The 19896-nt window shown below is 46.2% G+C and overlaps 1 protein-coding gene across 2 annotated transcripts in view; it reads left to right on the top strand.

Annotated features, from left to right (window-relative positions):
• LOC110571853 (zinc finger protein 3) overlaps positions 1-17367 on the top strand; it is a 62130-nt gene extending 44763 nt beyond the window's left edge. Inside the window, exons 1-6 of one of the 2 annotated variants that reach the window (XM_044915716.1) lie at positions 7101-7208; positions 8408-8528; positions 11132-11269; positions 12296-12387; positions 12657-12783; positions 14457-17367. In XM_044915716.1, the coding sequence (XP_044771651.1) occupies positions 11215-11269; positions 12296-12387; positions 12657-12783; positions 14457-15526 (1344 nt within the window). In that variant the 5' untranslated portion in view covers positions 7101-7208; positions 8408-8528; positions 11132-11214 and the 3' untranslated portion in view covers positions 15527-17367. Of the gene's footprint in view, positions 1-7100; positions 7209-8407; positions 8529-11131; positions 11270-12295; positions 12388-12656; positions 12784-14456 lie in introns of those variants that run through there. The other variant, XM_044915715.1, reaches the window with a different exon arrangement.
• Positions 17368-19896: the final 2529 nt, after the last annotated feature.

The following is a 19896-nucleotide window of genomic DNA, read 5'->3' as shown; positions in this document are numbered from 1 at the left end:
CCCTGACTGTAGTCAGGTGAGATCTTTGCGTGGTCTCCAAGCAAGTTTACTTTCCTACAGCAAGGGGGGGAGGGAGATGCGTTTGTTAGACCAGAGGGTTCTGGAGAATTTGGGGCTTGAGGTGCTCGAGCACGCCTCCCCAGATTTCCGATGCATCAGGACCCAGAATTTTGGTATAAATGACTTGGCAAGGCTTTGCATTTAGCTGTCTCTGCAGTTCTGCCCCCCTCACAACCCTGTGCTAGTTTTCAGGCCAGTCTGCTCTTGCTGCAGAAGATGGGGATCTCTTTAATCCCTCCTGTGGGCGACTTTGGCTTTCACAACATGCCCTGAAATGATAGTTGGCTGAACTAAGCCTATAATTTTCTTTCTTCAAAGCTTGAGACAGAACCTGCAGTCCTTGTAATTGCCACTATCCCAATAAGGTTTCAAGTTCTAGGACTGTTTCAGAAACTCATGCTTCCCCTTCTACCAGAACCTCATATCCTGCCGTGCCTGGTAGAAATCTTCATAATGGCCAGGTAGAGCATGCCAGGAGTCATGACTGCCACGCTCATTACCAGGCTCCTCTTACTAACCATCTGACCAGCGAGTGACCTGTTCCAGAATCCCATCCTGAGGGCTCAGTTTCTAGGGCCACTTCCAGTACCGACTGTTACAGTTTGGGTTTCCCCTAGGACAGCCTGCAACAAGGGCTTGGGGGCAGATAGGTTGCTTAGGGAGATGGCTCCAGGAAGCCAGGTGTGAGGGAGCGGGAAAGGAGGGGAGAAAAAAGCCAATAGTGGGTGCACTGTTGATCTGGTGGCTTCTGTGTGGGGACCTTCACACAACATAACAAATGGGAGAAACTGGTATAGCTGAGCTCTGCTCCAGTCCCAGTGTCCAGCTGTGGTTAGGAGGCAGTGCCTCCTTGGCTCCAGGAGAGTGGCTGAGAACCCCTGGTATACTGGGAAGAAACTGTCCCCAGGGGGCTTTCAGGCTGTCTTGGTCTGAAGATGCTTGCGAGCACACCCCCCCATATCACCCAGATACGCATGTTTACACACACACACAGACAGATGTACAGGACTTAATCTGGATTCTAGATAATATTGGGGGCATACTTAACACTAAAAAAATTAGTGCTTATCTGCAATTCAAATTTAACGGGGCATCCTGTATCTTGCAATTCTACCCCTGGCACTTGGGGGCAGCAGTGCTTCTACCCCTTTGTCTCCCCAGACGTGGTGATCTGATGAATTGAGGGGACACACCAGTAACATGTATATTTGTGGATGAAGTGACAGCTTTGTGCATCCCCAGAAATATGTTGTGACTTTATAAATTCTAGAATAACCTCAAAGTGCTAGCCTGGAAATCAGGGCAGCAGCTCTTCTCTTGCAGCCCACCTCCAGAATTCTCTTTGGTGGAGATTGTCTGCTACGAGGAGACAGAAGTGTCTGATCTATCTTGAGATGGGAAATAACATAGCTGTATCCACATTTCTATGTAATAGCTTAATTTCACCCCATCTAGTCTTATCTACAGTGACTTACATATAGTCCAAGTATACGATTCGAAAATATGATTCTAGGTGAATAAGCCAATTTTGACTCTTATTACTACATTTCTAGTAATGTCAGAGCCAATATATGTTCACATTTCAATCATTTTTTTCCAACTTTTTAAATTGTAAAATACACAACAAAATTTACCATGTTATACGCCTTAAAAATATATAACTTATTAAAGACATAGAAACTTTATACCAAACTAATAGGAAATACCTCATTTTAGGGGCACCTGGGTGGCTCAGTCGGTTGGGTGTCTACCTTCGGCTCAGGTCATGATCCCAGGGTCCTGGGATCGAACCCTGTGTCATCGGGCTCCCTGCTCAGTGGGTAGTCTGCTTCACCTTCTGCTCTTCACTCCTCCGCCCCCCCTCGTACACTCTCGCTCACTCTCTCAAATAAATGAAAATATTTTAAAGATTTTATTTATTTGACAGAGCAAGCACAAACGGTAAGAGGGAGAAGCAGGCTCCTTGCAGGCAGGGAGCCAGACGCAGGGCTTGATCCCAGGACCCTGAAATCACGACCTGAGCCGAAGGCAGGTGCTTAACCGACTGAGCCTCCCAGGCGCCCCAAATGAAATCTTTTAAAAAAGAAAATAGTTAATTTTTTTGAAAGATTTTATTTATTTAAGAGAGAGCCGGGGTAGCAGGGACAGCAGAGGGAGAGAGACAAGAAGACTCTGCCCTCAGCATGGAGCCCAGTGCAGGGCTCAGTCCCACAACACTGAGATCATGACCTGAGCCCAAATCAGGAGTTGGATGCTCAACCAACTGAGCCACCCAGACACCCCTGGAAATAAAATTTTTAAAAAGAGGAGGCAGCATTAAAGACAGTGATGGGGAAAAAAAAAAGACTAAAAGATTTTAAACTTTATTGAGTAATTGTATCATTTGTGTGGCTACTGAATTGTTTGAGAACTATACTTGAAATGTCAGAAAAAAATAAACCATTATATTTATTTAGTTTGAAATGAAGGGGGTGCCTAGCTGGCTCAGTCAGTAGAGCATGTGACTCTTGATCTCAGGGTCCTGAGGCTGAGCCCCATGTTGGGGGTAGAGTTTACTTAAAAAAAAATTTTTTTTAAATGAAGATTTACCCATAGAAGATAAAGGAGTATAGTTGTAGAATTAAGAATTTAAGTAAAACTGGATTGGCAGTAGCAATATTAACTCATTTCTTCACAATAAAATACGTATCTTTTTTTATTTCTGTCCAAGAGCAATTGCCCAGAAATAATGTGAACCCCAATATGCATATATTTCTCCCCCACCCTGACTATGTGTCATCAGTGTTCCTTGGAGAAATAGGTAATTCTATATTCAGAAAAAATGTAAGGTGAGCCTGGCAGTTTTGTTGTGCCAAAAGGCTCTCAAATTTGATGAGGTTTTATTGAAATGACACAGGGGCCAATCTAAAATGAGCTCATGTTGGGATGCCTGGGTGGCTCAGTCAGTTAAGGGTCTGCCTTCAGCTCAGGTCATGATCCCAGGGTCCTGGGATCGAGTCCGGCATCGGGCTCCTTGTTCATCGGGGAGCCTGCTTCTCGCTCTGCCTGCCACTACCCCTGCTTGTGCTCTCTCTCTGAGAAATAAAATCTTTTTTAAAATCAAAAGAAAATTTAAAAAATGAGCTCACGTTTGCCAGAGTTGTGACAATTTGAGCATCAAAGAGAATATTGGCTGAGGTTGATTGTCATATATTTAGTCTAAAAAGCCAGAGTCTACAATGATTAACAAAGTAAAGTATTCTAAAAGAATGGCCATTGGAAGCTCTTTCAGAATGAGAAGTAATTCTATTGAATCTTGTTATTCAAACACATTGGTATTATGGACTACTTTACAATATTGATGAGGAAAGAAATTAATAATATAAATACATCAATGAGGAAGTATTTTCTGACTCAAAGGAAATAGCAGTAAAAAGACTCTAAGTTTTGATCTTGAGTTAGACAAAGCCAGGTAAAATACCCACATACAAATTTAAGTCTCCTTGAGAACTTTATGGTTTTCCTAACATGAAAGAATGGAAGATCCCATAGGCCCCAAAGTCATTAAAATTACATTTCTTAGGATCCTGTCAAATCAAAGAATTAGCAGGAGAAAGAAGTGTACCTAGCATAAAGTTTATCCCCTCAGGTGGGAACTGCAGAATTCTATCAGCAGAAAAAAGAATTTGAACACATATATGGCTTGAAATGAGGGAAGTGAGCTAAAATATCATTCCCCTTAATTTCAACAAGGACAATTTCAGTGGAGATAGGGTTGCCAGATTAAATGCAGGATGACCTGTTAAATTTCAATTTCAGGTGAACAACGAATAATTTTTAATAAAATGTCTCATGCAGTATCTGGGGCATGGTTTGTATATATTTGAGGATATACTGGAGGTAAACGAACAAGTCCATAAATATTTACTTGCTTATTTATCAGTCATTGCAGAGTTGTTAGTATCAGGCAGTGTTCTAGATTCTGGAGGATTACATTGCTAAATAAGACAGTGTCCCTGCTCTCAGAGACTCTAGTAGGGGCTGGAGGAGAGAGAATACTGACAATGAGAAGTAGACAGATACACAAAATAATTCCAGCCACTAATATTGGAATTTTTTAAAAAGTCTAAATATTTCCTTTTTTTAAGATTTATTTTTATTTATTTTGGAGAGAAAGAGGAGAGAGAATCCCACCAGACTCCCCACTGAGCACGGAGCCTGACATGGGGCTCAATCTCATGACCCTGAGATCATGACTGAGCCAAAACCAAGAGTTGACGCTCAACCGACTGAGCCACCCAGACACACGTAATTTTGGAGTATTTTTTAAAAGGTTAGAAAATAGTATTTTCAAGTGTTTTCTGGGTGCAGATTTGAGAGGCTTTTCTCAATAAGTGGGCATTACTTATTACTAAAGTATTAAATCTATTGCTATTTTTGCTTTTGCTTTTGCTTTTTAAAATTTCCTTCCTTTAAAAAAAAATTTTTTTTAAGTAAGGTTTATGCCCAATGTGGGGCTTACATCTAAGACCCTGAGATCAAGAGTTGCATCCTCTAGCGACGGAACCAGCCAGGCACCCCTCTACTTTTGCTTTTATAGACGTAAATGTTGAAAATTCCTGCTCACGTAAGTTGAGAAGATGAGTGGTAGAAGGAATATAGTTATAGCAATGTTGATTTTACATACCGAAATCACACTGTGATCTATCAACAGAAATGGTTTTGTCCTCCTTTGCTTTTACTGGTGGAGGGAAGTACTGGGAAATCACTGGAATCACAAAGGATTTGTCCACCTAATCCTTATTGGCAGCAATATTTCAAATGAGTCCTTTTGTTTGGTACCCCAAAAGTTTTGATACCCCAGGGCAATACATAGCAGTATTGGGGGTGAGAAACCTATCTTCCATCAGGAGGGAAGATGGCCGTGAAGGAGGGCACCCTGGCCAAGGGAGCAATCTTAAAGGTGTACAGATAGAAAATATAAGACTCTGGCAACTGATTCTCTCAAAACTAGCTGCCTACACAGATGCTCTGAGAATATTTGTGTTCTCCATCCCCCATTCCTACCTGCCAGGTTGCTCATATCCTTGTCTGAAGACTGCTATGAAGACCCCAGTGAGGCTACCAGTGCCCTCCTTTCTATTGACTTTCGGTAAGGCTTACTTTTTTACTCTTATTTTCTTCCTTTCTTTTAGATAAAAGCTTTACAGGAGTTCCAACACTTCCTTTCCCACCTTGGTGGATTGCCTTGAGCATCCCCTAGGTGACTCATGACACTCCGGAGACCATGGACTCAGAAGAATAATCATTAAGAGCACGGCTTTTGAGAACTTGCTGGGAATTAGCCAGCTGGCTTGGTTCTGGGGCAAACACTAACCATAAGCTACAAATTGACTTCTCAGCCCCAGAGTAATAAAGTTGATAGCATTGAAGGTGCTGGGTGTCTAAGAGCTGTTCCCTTCGGATGGTCATTAGGGAACCTTTTACAGAACAAACAATCCCACTTTGAGGAGACCATTTCCACCCTGCCCTGCTCTCCTTGCCCCTGCCTCCTTCCTCATCTCTGTCCTTCTTATCCTAAAGTAGGAGTGGAAGAAAAAGGAATGGAGGAGAGATTTTAAAAAAAAGCCCAGGGACTTTTGTGTGTGTGTGTGGTTTTGGTGGGGATGAGGGTGGGTATTGAGTTTACTGAGCGACTTGATTATGCCAAGTACTTGCTCAAATTCTCATTATGGTCTGGAAGGACTGGAGATGGGTCAGGCACCCACCCATCTCAGGCCACCCTCAAGGTGTTATTAGTGACTTCTGTTCTGCCTCCAGGCCTTAGTCCTGACTATTTCCTCTGCCCTAGCATCCCCTTCTCTTCCAGGGCCTGCAACACTTCTGCAAATTCTCCTTTCCTAGCACTTTTCATATTTTACTGGAATTGGGTCATTTAAATTGCTGTCCTTAGCCTGCCGTCACTGGAAAGTGAAGTCTGTTGCGTTCGCAGAGCTGACTGTGGGCGCCATAAATATGGATGCAGTGGAAACTGGGATCAAATGGGAGGCAGGGCTGGAAGGGGAGCCAGGAGGGCCCCCACGTTACTCAGGATATCACAAGATTTCATTCTGTATGTGACCTGGAAGGATATGATTCCTACACTTACAGGGTTCCTCCTGTGAGGGCATAAAGTGAGCGAACCACGGAAACCTTCCCCTCCTCTCCTCAAGGATCTCACACATTCAGCTCCTGGGGGGCCTCGCCCGCCAGTCTTCTTGTCTTCTTCGGATGCACCGGATAGATTTTAGTAACTTCCCCGACTTTCCTCTCTCATCGCTTGTACAGGTTTTGTCCTCACGGGGACTCTCTGATGGGCAGGAATGTTCTCTTCGGATTTTAATTTAAAGGAGGCATTCTGGGGCGCCTGGGTGGCTCAGTCGTTAAGCGTCTGCCTTCGGCTCAGGTCATGATCCCAGGGTCCTGGGATCGAGCCCCGCATCGGGCTCCCTGCTCAGCAGGAAGCCTGCTTCTCCCTCTCCCACTCCCGCTGCTTGTGTTCCCTCTCTCGCTGTCTCTCTCCGTCAAATAAATAAATAAAATCTTAAAAAAAAATAAAATAAATAAAATAAAAATAAAGGGGGCATTTTTACATGAAACAAACACAAAACTTGGTTTATTTGGAAATTTCAAATAAAGGTGAATTTTTTTGTACCGATGAACCCTTCAGAAGTCGTCTTTTTTGCTGCGGGTCGGCTCGGGACCCGGGTCGCTCTGCCAAGGTGCGCTCTCCTCCGCCCTCGACGATCCGCGGGGGAATCCCCGCCGCCCCGCCGGTTCTGGGGCGCCCAGCCATGCGCCCTGAGGCCGAGGGACGCGGCGCCTCGCCCCGCCCGGCCATCAGGGGGCGCGGCGGCGGGCGGGAGTGCCAGGGCCGGCGTTGGCGGCCGCCGCGCGGCCTAGGCCGGGAGTCAGCGAATCACCGAGAGGGGAACACCTCCAAAGTTCCTAGAGAGAACAAGTGGGCGTGGAGGCTACGGGGATAGGGTGGGTAATGAAAAGGATCGACCCGGAAGCGAAATAGAGAGAACTTCCGTTCTTTGTTCTGTCCGGGTGTGTGGGTCTGTGACAGGGTCCAACGGGGCCTGGTCGGTGTCTGGCCCCCCAAATCTCCCGTCCCTGCCCCCAGGGTGAGTCCGGCCGCCCCCGGGGCTCGCGGTGAGACGGAGGCTGTGGCCGCCGGGGAAAGGGGTGGTGTCCGCGCCGCTGCGGCCCGCGGGGTCCCCAGGCCCGCCCGGAGCTGCCGGGAGGCGCCGTTCCCTCCCCCGCAGCCGGTCCCCGACTCCGCTTCCCCGGGGACCTCCCTCCTCCAAGAGGGGCCTTGCCAGGAGGGGAGGAAAGGGGCTCCGGTTCTGGGCTTGTGACTTAGCCTAGCTCGAGCACTTAAAAGTTCCAGTACGGCTGTAAACGGGCCCCTCTCTTTAGAACAACTGATGACAGCTCCCCTAACTTGGTAATCCTCCCAGACGCTTTTATTTGGTGTTAACACAGTTATTCGCGCCAGTGGCAGGAGACGTCTCTTTGTACTTAGCCGGGTCTGAGATCTGAGAAGGAGTTCAACGAAGTGTTCGCAGTTAGAAGTAGGTCTGGAATGGGGGGTGGGGGAGAGTGCAAACTTAGTTCCCGAGAATAATCCCCTGGCGCTCAGTAAATCGAGTCCCTTACGGGGATTGGTGCAGCTGTGTCTGGCTCCCGCTTTCAATTGTGTTAGGTCCCTGATTTGATCCGCTTTTGAAGTGGGATTGAACGCAGATGGATGTTTACGCTCTGAATGGCATTCGTAAACTCCAGGAGAGGATAGGCAGGATGATGAACCCGAAATATAGGGAACAATGAGAGGAGCTAAAGGTATTTATCCCCAAGAAGGGAAGTTTATGGACAGTGAGCGTCATTTGGCTTACAAGTGTTTGAGGAACAGTTGTGTGGAAGCAGAAGATTCTGTTCTTGAAGCACCTTAGGGCAGGGTGCTAGGCCTCTGTAAGGTGAAGGTCCAAGGGGGATAGATTTTCCCACCTTACCTACCGAAGACCTCTCTGTTGGTGAAGCTTTGCAGCAATGTACCGGACTCCGTGCTGAGGTTGAGAGTTTCCTGCAAGTTTAGCTGTCAGAACATTGGGAACTTGAGAAGGCATTTCTTACACTTGGGTGGGAGGTTGACCTGGAGAACCTTCAGTTACCTTTCAGCTCTCCAGGGGTGCAACACAAATAACCACTTGTGTCTTAATTGTGTTGATTAGTGTATGGTCTTTTTTTTTTTCCTTATATCTGAGTAGAAATGAAGTTTACATGAATATTTTTTAATTCTTTTTTTCCCCCCTTAATCATACAGCACTGGCGTCAACTTAAGTTAGAATTTCCAGGAACTTGCACAAAGGCTTCCAAAGTCCCGATAATTGCTACTCTGGTCTTCTAGGACCTAACTCCAAAGAAGGAAGGAAAGATTCCAGCAGGTAAAGCTTTTCATGACTCGTTCTCACTGCCAGGTCGTCTTTGTCAGTCCGCAGGAGCAGCTTCAGGGAGAGGCGCTGGCCCCAGAGCAGGGAAGGGCCCTGCCTGGACCTGAAGCTGTGGGGGCACAATGGAGATTTTTCTTTCTGTGAGAAACATTGTGTACTGATGCAGACACTGGGGACTTGTTCTCAACAATATGCCTTTGAGTTCAAGCTTTGGTTAACCCAGCTTTGAGGAGGGAGGCTTGTTTTTTTTCTTCTGGAGTCAGAGCCTCTGAGTTTCCTTTCTAAAGAGAGTTTGGACCAAGAGCTGATTCGTTGGAGGTGTCTGCTTATAAACAGTCCTGGAAATCATAAAGTTGGTTGATAGGAACAAAAGATGGCTGGCTCTGAGACAGAGTTGAAGGGACCCAGTGAGGAGGGAGCCTTGGTGGCAATAGGGTGTGTCACCTTGATTGCCACTGGGCCTGGCTCATGCCTCATTCAGTGTCTTTCTCTGTGTAAAGGCATTGGTGGTGGGCATTCTGTACCCCCTTGTTGCCCAAACACTAGAGTTCTGTGAACTCTGACTCTCAGGGCCCCTCCCCTTTTTATGCTTTATGTGAACACAGCTGTCTATAATGGTAAAGCAAATATTGTTCACATTCCTTTCAGTAGTGTCTTGCAATGTAGTGACACTCAGCAGTTGTTTGTTACATGAGCACATAAATAAAGAGGGAAGTAGACAAAGTCCAGGGGTTTTTTGCTTTGCTCTTGCCCAAGTGTAAGAAAGCTCTGGTGGCTGTTCTTGGTCTGTTGACTCCTGTCAACAGGAGTCTGGTCTTTCAGCTCCAGATCTGCTGAAAGGACAAGAAGGCATTCAAGTGTGAAGTAGAAGCTTCTGCTTGAGATCCAAACCTTAGTCTAGATACTCACGTTCTGTTTTATTCACTAGAGCCACAGAGAACAGACCTCTCTTGATTGTCATAGCAACTGGGGAATGGGGACGTCAGGAGGGATGAAAATGGAGTAATAAGTAATCTTATGTGTTTTTTTAAAAAAGTGTTGGTCCGTGCGGCAGGGACTTATATTCTGATCCAAGGAAATGTATTAGGAGAAAAGGGAGGTAGAAAGAAGGCCGGCTGCTACCTTCTCGGTGACGGGCCCAGCCTCTAGATCTGGCGAGTACGTACACCTGCTCCCTGCGATGACACTGCCTGGGGACCACAGAAGGGGCCCCCGTCCCTCAGTAACATCCTGCCTTTGGCTGAAACTGGAAGCAGACAGCTGTCTTAGAAAGGGGAGGAAGGATTTCTCTAATTTAATTAATAGATCTGAGCTATTTGCCATAGTTCTGGGTGTCAGCTGTTATTTCCCCAGGGTTTTCTAAATGAGAGACCGAGAACTCAACGGAAAGTTTCTCTGATCTCTGCCATTGGGTGCTGTTTTGTGACCCCTTTTCCTCAAAGGATAACACCTAAATGTAATGTAACAGCTAGAAATCTAATAAAGTAATTTTTTTCCTTCTACTAGCTCTAATGTTTATGAGGTTTTTTTAAAAAAAATCTTTAAATAGGAGCACCTGGGTGGCTCATTCGGCTAAGCCTCTGACTCTCAATCTCAGCTCAGGTCTTGATCTAAGGGTCGTGAGTTCAAGCCCAGCATGGAGTCTACTTAAAAATAAATAAGTAGGGCGCCTGGGTGGCTCAGTTGGTTGAGCGACTGCCTTCAGCTCAGGTCATGATCCTGGAGTCCCTGGATCGAGTCCCGCATCGGGCTCCCTGCTCGGCGGGGAGTCTGCTTCTCCCTCTCCCACTCCCCGTTTGTGTTCCCTCTCTCGCTGTGTCTTTCTCTGTCAAATAAATAAATAAAATCTTTAAAAAAATAAATAAATAAATAAATAAATAAATAAATAAGTAAATGAAAAATCTGTAAACAGTTAGCTTCATGCACTATCCTAAACATTCTTAAAAGTTCATACAATACATACACATTTTGCAGATCTATGTGTACATACTTTTTCATTTTATTGGTTTTTTTTTTTTTTAAAGATTTTATTTATTTATTTGAGAGAGAGAGAGAGAATGAGAGACAGAGAGCATGAGAGGGAGGAGGGTCAGAGGGAGAAGCAGACTCCCTGCCAAGCAGGGAGCCCGATGCGGGACTCGATCCCGGGACTCCAGGATCATGACCTGAGCCGAAGGCAGTCGCTTAACCAACTGAGCCACCCAGGCGCCCTTATTGGTTTTTTTTTTAATTTCAATTTTTCTTAGTATTTAATTCTGTTAGTATCATTATTTGGCACCAGTGTTCCACGTTTTCTGTTGCTATAAATATCACTCAGTATGTTGTGGGAGCCAAAGGTAGGATATTGTCTAGGACAATTGTCCTAGACAATTGTAGCAGGACTCGGGCCCTGGTCTTTCAGCTCCAGATTGTCTTTCTGTGGTGCTCATGGAATCTCTTCACAGGGTATTTACCGGGATCTAGAAGACTGGTCCTGGTTGCTACAATTCCTCCTGCTAATCGTGGGTATGAACTGAAATGCTAGCTCAAGGGAGGTGGTTTTTTTGGTTTGGTTTGGTTTGGTTTTAATCATTGAACCTTGAACTTTGCTTCCGCAGTGCTTCCTCGTTCTCATTCAAAACCAGCTTCCTGCTGAGTGTGCAGATAGTGGACCAGAGACCCAGAGCTTCTGGCCCTACCCATGGAAACTCAGGCTGATTGCGTATCTCAGGAACCTCAGGCCCTGCTTGAGAGTGGTAAGGAATAGAGATTCATTTATTCTTTTATTCTTTTATTCAGGCATTCAGCAGTCATGCTGCATGTCTTATTCACCAGGAATCGGGCTAACCACTAGAATCCAGATGTGGCTAAGACACAGTCTTTCCCATTCGGTAGCTTACAGCCCAGTGGAAAAGCTAACTGAAGCCAACAATGAATGTACAGCTTGGTAGCCTTTACAGCTGAGGCATTTGTGAAGGGCCGTTGGGACCTCATGCAGGATTAAGAAAACTGACAATCACAGAATTCCAGGTGCTTGGTCCTACTTTGTGTTCTTTAGGAGCATGCACTTAGGGGAGGCTCTTGGGAAATCACTTTGTAGGTCACAGGCAGAAGGATGAAATGAGCAGAAGCCACTAAGGTATTTGTATTTTGCTGTCATAGACTGTGCCACTGACTTCGGAGGCAATTGCTGTTGAAAGGGTATGCTTATCAGGAAAAAGCATTTAAGGATCTCTTTGTCCCGGTGATTGCACACAGTCTTGTGTCTCTAGGGGTTTAGAATCTCTAAGGGACAAATATGTTAAGAATTACAGAAGAAGAGATGTGATCAAGCCCAGAACCAGGAAACATTTTGTAGTGTTTAGATTTGACCTGGGGTGAAGAGAAAGAAGGAGAATGGGCATTGTGTTGTTCAGTTGGGGTTGGGTGAGGCTGCTGGTTTCCTCTGGTCTAAGAGACCTTTGTGCACGAGTCTTGAGTTCAGAGATGTGGAGAGGGATGGAAGGGGTGAGCAGGAATGTCTGCGTTGCTGGCCAAGGTTGGGAGAAAGGACAAGAAGGTGCTGATCACTAATGGGAGGACTGGGCCGGTTTCTGGGAGAGAGCAGTGACTGAACAGAAAGGAAGGTACCTGGGGCAGATGGAGAGCAGGATCAGCAGGGCTTTGGACACCTCACCTCAAGAGGGCTTGGGTCCTAGGTTCCAGGACCCAGTGAGTTTTCTGTGGGTTGGGAGGCCAGAGAGCAGATGGGTTCACTCACGGAGCCTTTTATTGTCCTTCAGCTCTTCCTTCCTCGACAGTTCCTGCATTTTCCGACAAGGACAGCCTAGGGGATGAGATGTTGGCAGCTGCACTCCTAAAGGCCAAGTCCCAGGTGAGCTGTGATTCCCTTTATCCTTCTTCCTTCCCATCTCATGGAAACGTTTATGCCGTGACATCCATTCAGTGCCCCAAACCGTGATTCCCCCCATCAGGAACGTGGTTCTTTCCTGCTGAATAACGGACCCCTCTCTTCCTCTGCCATAACCTCCTTTCCCCCACCTCTTAGATACTCATTGTTCATCCTCATTCCCAGTTATTATTTTTGGTGCTGCCGGTCCCCTCCCTCCCCCTGAAATTGCACGCAAGACCGTGTTGTTTCAGGAGTTGGTAACGTTTGAGGATGTAGCTGTGTACTTCATCCGGAAGGAGTGGAAGCGTTTGGAGCCTGCTCAGAGGGACCTCTACAGGGATGTGATGCTGGAGAATTATGGGAATGTGTTCTCGCTGGGTAAGGAGATAACGTTTTCTCAGTAAAACTCCCTTGGCATTTCTTTGTTTCCTTGTTGGCTAGTGACACTTGAGTCGCAAAATGATCAGCTAAAGATTGACGTAGTCTCAGAAAATTCTAACAATAATAGTAACTCCTGCTTGTACAGTAATTGGCAGTTTATAAAGAGCTTTCCTATACATTCTCTCGTGGAAACCTCACAGTAACACAGTAACAGCGGTTGCTAGGGTTCTTCTTGTGTTCTCGGTGACGAAAGAGACGTCAGAGGCCTTCAGTGCTTCACGGTGGTCCTATAGCTATCAAGTAGCAGGACTCGGGCCCTGGTCTTTCAGCTCCAGATCTGCTGCTTTTTTTTCCATGTGATTCGTAATGTGTAATTCAGAGCCTTTTCCAAAAGATGAGCATCTCGGGATCCCTAAACACGTGAGGTACTGCTGGGCGCCCATGTGCGCATTCTGGAACTCCTTCTCCTTCCCTTCTCTGTTGTACCCCCTCGAGGGGTCCATTGCTTTGTTCAGGACTAGAGTGGCTGCAGCTCCTGGAGAAATTTGCAACTGGCGTCTTTAACCTTTACTCTGTGGACTGTTAATCTGTGACTTGTCAGTCACACACTGTCAGTGAGAACATTTTCTGGGCAGTGCAGGGGCGTCTCCCTCCCTCCCATTGGAGACTCCCTGCACATTTCCTTGCTGGCCCTGCGAATCCTGGGTGGGGACTCAAGCTCTGGGACCACTTGCTCTGAGCAGGATAAACCTTGTCCCATGGGCAGGATTTCCATTTCTGAATTTTGACACAATCTTTGGGGTGCATTGAGACGAAGAGCCGAGGGTCCTGGGTTTGAAGGGAACTGAGAACAGAGAGGTCCTGAGAGGTGCCTGTTCAGGTGAGGGAGAAACAGCTGTTTCTGTTCTCTAACACTCATTCCTGGTCTTTACTTCTTAATATATTGACAGACTAAAAATGCTAACTGTCTAGACCCTTTTCACTCATCCTCTTTGCCCAAAGCTCCCTTTGAAAATCCCAAAGCAGTGGAAATAAGTCAGACAAGAAGATGGTTTATGTATCTTCACACCTTAGCCCAGCCTTCGATGCCTAGGGCCCAGAGGCGGACTGAGCTCCGTCTTTTGCCTGTTTCTGTGGGTTTGGCGTGTGTGGCCTACAGACGTGATTGTTCTTTTCACCTGAGGCTGTGGCGGTCACTGTGGCCTCCCCCTTGTCGCTTCTTCCTGCTTTGCGACTGTTTCCCATCACCCTTCTGGGCTTGCTTATGTTTCTTCTTCCCTATCTTCTGGAAGCCACTGTCTCCCCACTTGCATTTTCAGTCTCTGACCTCTGTGAGGATTTTGTCACTTCATTAAACAGCGTGTCCTTTCTCTTCTGTTTTTGTTTCCTCACCCCTGCCTGGTCTGTCTTCCTCTCCTCCCATCTCCAGCCTTCTCTGTACTTCCAGATCTTTTCACTTTGATTTTGCTTCTTGCCTTTCTTCTTCCTTATTTTCTCGATGCAGATTTCTCATTGTGCATCAGCTGCTCCCAGCCTGGGCAGGTCTGCACGCAGATGAGAGGCTTGTGCTTTTAGCCTCGTGAACGTCTTTCTCGTAATTATCCTGTCCTCTGGTTTTGATCCTTTCTTCCACAAGGAACAAGTGATGTTTGTATTTTGTATTGTGCCAGATGGTGAGACCAGAACTGAGCATGATCAAGAAATTTCCGAAGATACCGGTTCACGTGGGGTGCTATTGGGAAGATTCCAAAAGGATATTTCTCAGGGTCTTAAATTTGAAGAAGCCTATGAACAAGAAGTCAGTCTCAAGAGGCAACTGGGGAACTCCTCTGGAGAAAGATTGAATAGGAAGATAAAAGATTTTGGTCAAGTGACAGATGAGGAAAAGCTAACCCCTGTGGGAGAGAGAAGTGAGAAATACAATGATTTTGGGAACAGCTTCACTGTGAGTTCTAACCTTATTTCGCATCAGAGACTTCCTGTGGGAGACAGACCCCATAAGTGTGATGAATGTAGCAAGAGCTTTAATCGAACTTCAGACCTTATTCAACATCAGAGAATCCACACTGGGGAGAAACCCTATGAATGTAGTGAGTGTGGGAAGGCCTTCAGTCAGAGCTCACATCTTATTCAGCATCAGAGAATCCACACTGGAGAGAAACCTTACGAATGTAACGATTGTGGGAAGACCTTCAGTTGTAGCTCTGCCCTCATTCTACATCGGAGGATCCACACTGGGGAGAAGCCCTATGAATGTAGTGAATGTGGGAAAACCTTCAGCTGGAGCTCCACCCTTACTCATCATCAGAGAATCCACACTGGAGAGAAACCATATGCTTGTAATGAATGTGGGAAGGCCTTCAGCAGGAGCTCCACCCTTATCCATCACCAGAGAATCCACACTGGAGAGAAGCCCTATGAATGTAATGAGTGTGGGAAGGCCTTCAGCCAGAGCTCCCACCTCTATCAGCACCAGAGAATTCACACTGGAGAGAAGCCCTATGAATGTATGGAATGTGGAGGAAAGTTTACTTATAGTTCAGGCCTTATTCAGCATCAAAGAATCCACACGGGGGAGAATCCCTATGAATGTAGTGAGTGTGGGAAGGCCTTTAGGTATAGCTCAGCTCTTGTTCGCCACCAGAGAATTCACACTGGAGAGAAGCCTTTGAATGTAATGGGAATGAGCAAAAGTTCTCTCAGAGTCACTGCTGAATTAAATATCAGAGAGTCTACATGAGAGAGCGCCACACACCTGTTTTCCTCACTTCCTCTGCGTCTAAAGAGTTCCTGCCTTACTATATAAGTATGAACATCTTAGAATGTGTCCCTTCCGACTCAAACCTTTCACTTTAGAGAACGGGGCAGATTGGGGAAATCATGCTGGCACATCCTCATGGTGAGCCACCAGGTCAGTTTCCCCAGGAATCACACCAGGAAGCAAGCGGCAGGTTAAGTGCTGGGAATACGAGGGAAGCTCTGGGACCAGTCACCTTCCATTTTGGAAGGGAGTTTGCACTAGACCATTTCTCTCACACCAGAGGAGCCTTTCTTTCCAAGGTGGGGAATGGAAGCACAGTAGGAATAAAATTCCAAGGATTCCTCCGTTGGAGTCAGTATACTCAGCACAGAAGGCAGTGGAAGGAATGTTCTGAGTCCTGCTATTTGCTAAGAAGGGCACATGGAGGCTCTCTTTCAAAGCCACTGTTCCTAATCCAGCTTTAAATTTTGATAAGGAATGTGCTGTTTGTTGTTGTTGTCGTTGTTCCATGACTTCATTAATTATGGAAATTTGGGGCTGAGGGATTAGTTATTTTATTGGGGGGACCCCACGAGGTTTTCTGTGCTATCTGTATTTTGGGGGGCTCTTGGAGCCGCAAGCCCGTTTCCAAGAGCAGTGAGGCAATTTTGTCGGAGAACTCCTTATCTTTCCCTATTGTGATAGGTCTGATTGGGAAATCCATCTGATAATCAGTAAGGCTCACAGGGAGAGGATCAAAAGCATTTAGCATTGGCCTGCTTCCCGTCCTCCTCTCTCCCTGTTCCTCTCCCCACTCCTGCGTTGAAAAGTGATTTAATCCAAACCCCCAGTTGCTAAGAATAGAATGTTTTAAGGAGCTTGCTCAGCCAGCTTGCCCTGCCCTCTGACACCTACGACCTATGCCCTCTGGCCCCAGCAGCTGGACCTCTCATGACCTCACCTCTGACTTCAGCAGCCAAGTGTGAATGCAAAGAAAGAGCAAAGCCCAGAGAAGAGAGTCTCTGGCCTGATGCGGCCGCCGGGCTCCTTGCTGGGTTAGGATGGAGCTCAAGTTTTCCCAGCTGAAGGGATGATCTTTCGTTATCTTTTTCCAATCCTGCTCATCCTGTAGCATAAATGAAGTGCACTATTAAACAGAATAGTTTTTTTAGAAGGAGAGATTGAGTGTGTTTTTGTGCAGGAGCCAAATTTATTTCAGTTAAAATAGGAAACCGTGACTATAACTGGAATCCTTAAAATTTAATCTTTTAGATTTTTTTTTTCAGACAACTGTTTTTCTTTCACACACATATGACCTCTCGCTGTCAAGACTCTGTCGCATTCCTCTAGATACTGCCGCAGACTCTCAGTCATGTACACGTTGGATTTCGTGTGCGGCATATCATTCTGTGTGGTACAATACTTAAGACCAGCAACCCAAATTAGAAAGGTGTTCCTGGGTGTAGGGGCCCTGACAAGCGAGTACTTGGGTTTGGGGTCGCAGTGGGCATATGTAGATTTCTTGTTCGGGCCCTTGATGGGAGGAGGTTCCAGTCATGGAGAAGGTGGAGATGAAAGTCTTACGGAAGATGGGGAAATGTCTGGAACTGGCCTCTGGAAAATCTTAGAGCATATATTGTGATTGACCACCTAATATGTTTTTGATTTCTTAAAGTTATAATGAAACATTCTTTTGGCTCTTCTTTGAGATTCCCCACATACTTACAGACTAACTTTGTGTCTCAAAGTGTAGGCCATGAACAACCCATATTAGAATCACTAGGCTAGGGGCGCCTGGGTGGCTCAGTTGGTTAAGCGACTGCCTTCGGCTCAGGTCATTATCTCAGGGTCCTGGGATCGAGCCCCGCATCGGGCTCCCTGCTCGGCAGGAAGCCTGCTTCTCCCTCTCCCACTCCCCCTGCTTGTGTTCCCTCTCTCGCTGTCTCTCTGTCAAATAAATAAAATCTTAAAAAAAAAAAAAATCATTAGGCTGCTTGTTAGTAATGCAGGTTTCTGAACCCCCAAATCAGACCTATCAAATTATTTCTGAGGTTAGAGCCTAAAAATTTACACTGAAAAGCAAGAACTAGTAACAGAGTAGAGAATATTTCTGGAGGGAGATGAGCAAGGTCTTTTAAACCTCCTCTAAAACACAGAGGAGAAGAGGTTCCAGGCAGGACCGTTTGGGGGTGGGTGAGGCCCGAGCATGGCCACTTATGTGGAGATTCAGGTTGTGGAGCTCTGGGAAAGACAGGTAAAACTGCTAGGTGATGGGGGCGCCTGGGTGGTTCAGTTGGTTAAGCGACTGCCTTCGGCTCAGGTCATGATCCTGGAGTCCTGGGATCGAGTCCCGCATCGGGCTCCCTGCTCGGCGGGGAGTCTGCTTCTCCCTCTGACCCTCCCCCCCTCTGATGCTCTCTGTATCTCATTCTCTGTCTCAAATAAATAAATAAAAAATCTTTAAAAAAACAAAACAAAACAAAACTGCTAGGTGATGAATAGTTGCCACACATGAGGGATCAACCACTTCTCTGCCCGCCCGCTGCACTCCCCCGCACAGACCTCATGACTCCCTCCTTCAGAGCATCTCCGTGAGGCCTGGGAATGATCTGGACTGTTGCATGAAAATTATGTTTATTTTTAAGTATCTTTGAAGCTACTATAACATTTTACTCCTCTGGTTTTCCTGATTATTCCTATTTCCCATTATGATTCCTCTTTTCTCAGTCCCTGAGTATTCCTGAATGTTGGGTCATGATACCGCTTTGTCTCTTTCCTTACCATTACCTTGGAGCCGCTTACTCCTGTGGTCTCAACTCTTACCTGTGCAAATAAGTTTTAAGTCTGCACCTGGGCTACGAGTCTCTCCCAAGTTCGTCTTGGGTCTCTGGCAGACTGCTGGTCATTTGTACTTGGACCTCTAAAAGTTTCAAGTTAACGTGTTTCAAACCAGATAACATCTTTCCCATAAACTGCCCCCTCTCAAGATTTCTGTAAACTCAGGGTCAGACCTTCAGAGTTTTCTTTGGTTACTCATCCTACATCTGACCAGCGTCAAGTCCTAGGCAGGTGAATTCAGTAGGCATGGAGTGGAAAGAGATTATTGGCAGAGGGGAGGGTTTCAGAGTTGAGGTCGTGGGGGAGGTGGGATTTCCAAGTGATGGTAATAATAGTAGCTGACACATGGCATATCCTCCGCCTGGCCCTTTTCCAAGTGGTTTTCAGATGTCAAATCATGTAATCCTCACAACCGCCTGTGTGTGAGGCGGGTGTTAGTATTAACCTCGTCTTACAGAGGAGGAAACCATTGACCTTGCCAGGTGAGACGTGACCATGGGATCAGAGAATCACCATGAGGAAGACCCTGGGTTGCTCTACTTGGTGGGAGGCTGGACCCCGTGGCCCAGATGGCTCCCATGTGAGGTGGGGAGGCGTGTGTGAAGAGAGTCTCACCCAGGCAATCGTCTTGCCCTGTCCCTTAGGATTCTACAACCTCCGTCGTTCCTCTTTGCTTCTATTGCTGCTAAGCCTAGAGTTCAGGTCCTTATTACTTCTCCCCTCAGTTATATAAATAGTCTCCTCGTGGATTGTTCTCTTTATTTTCTCTCAGTCTCCCCAAAGCACTACACCCATCTTGTCACTCCTTCAGTGGCTTCTCCCTTCTTAATAAAATTTGAAATCCTTAGTCGTATAGTGAAGGCTTTTCTTGAGCAGGTCTCTGCCTATCTGAACAGCCGTATCTACAACTGCTCCTCTTCACACATCGAAAAACCAGATTTGTGAAAACCAGTGCTGGTCAGTAGTGAGGGTGGTAAAAATATATATTTTATTTAGTACTATTGCAATAGAGGAAAAGAGACCTCTGTATAGACCTGGGCTCATGTCCGAATACAGCTGGTCAAGTGGGGATTTACAGCTGAGGGGCAAGGTAGGGGTCAGTGGATGGAAAATTTCTAAGAGAAAAAAAACATCAGGGTAAGAAGGATTTTGGTTAAACTGACCTAACAGGATTCTTGCTGAAGAAGGGCCGGGGTGAGTAGATCCCACCCTGGGGTGACGGTGGAGGATGAAGGACTGTTGGTAAACTGACTTCTCAGAGTTCTTGCTAAACCTAGATTTATGAGGAAATGCACAGAAGGGCCTAGGAGAAGGTTCAGGATCCTGAGTTTGGTTTGGTCAAGCAAAGAAGCTTTGTCCCATCAAGTAGCAAGATGATAACAGGGCCCATCCACACCTTACGTTCATGCCCACGAGTTTGTTCACGCACGGTGTTCCCACATCCTGCTGGGGCTACCCACATTCAACCAATAAAAATCAGTTCAAGAGGGCCTTAGAAACCATCTTCAACCTCCTGTTCCATGCAGAAGCTC

Source organism: Neomonachus schauinslandi, chromosome 5 (assembly GCF_002201575.2).
Source record: "Neomonachus schauinslandi chromosome 5, ASM220157v2, whole genome shotgun sequence".
NCBI lineage: Eukaryota > Metazoa > Chordata > Mammalia > Carnivora > Phocidae > Neomonachus > Neomonachus schauinslandi.
The sequence above is the reverse complement of the archived record's forward strand: the minus strand, read 5'-3'. Positions and strand labels throughout refer to the sequence as shown.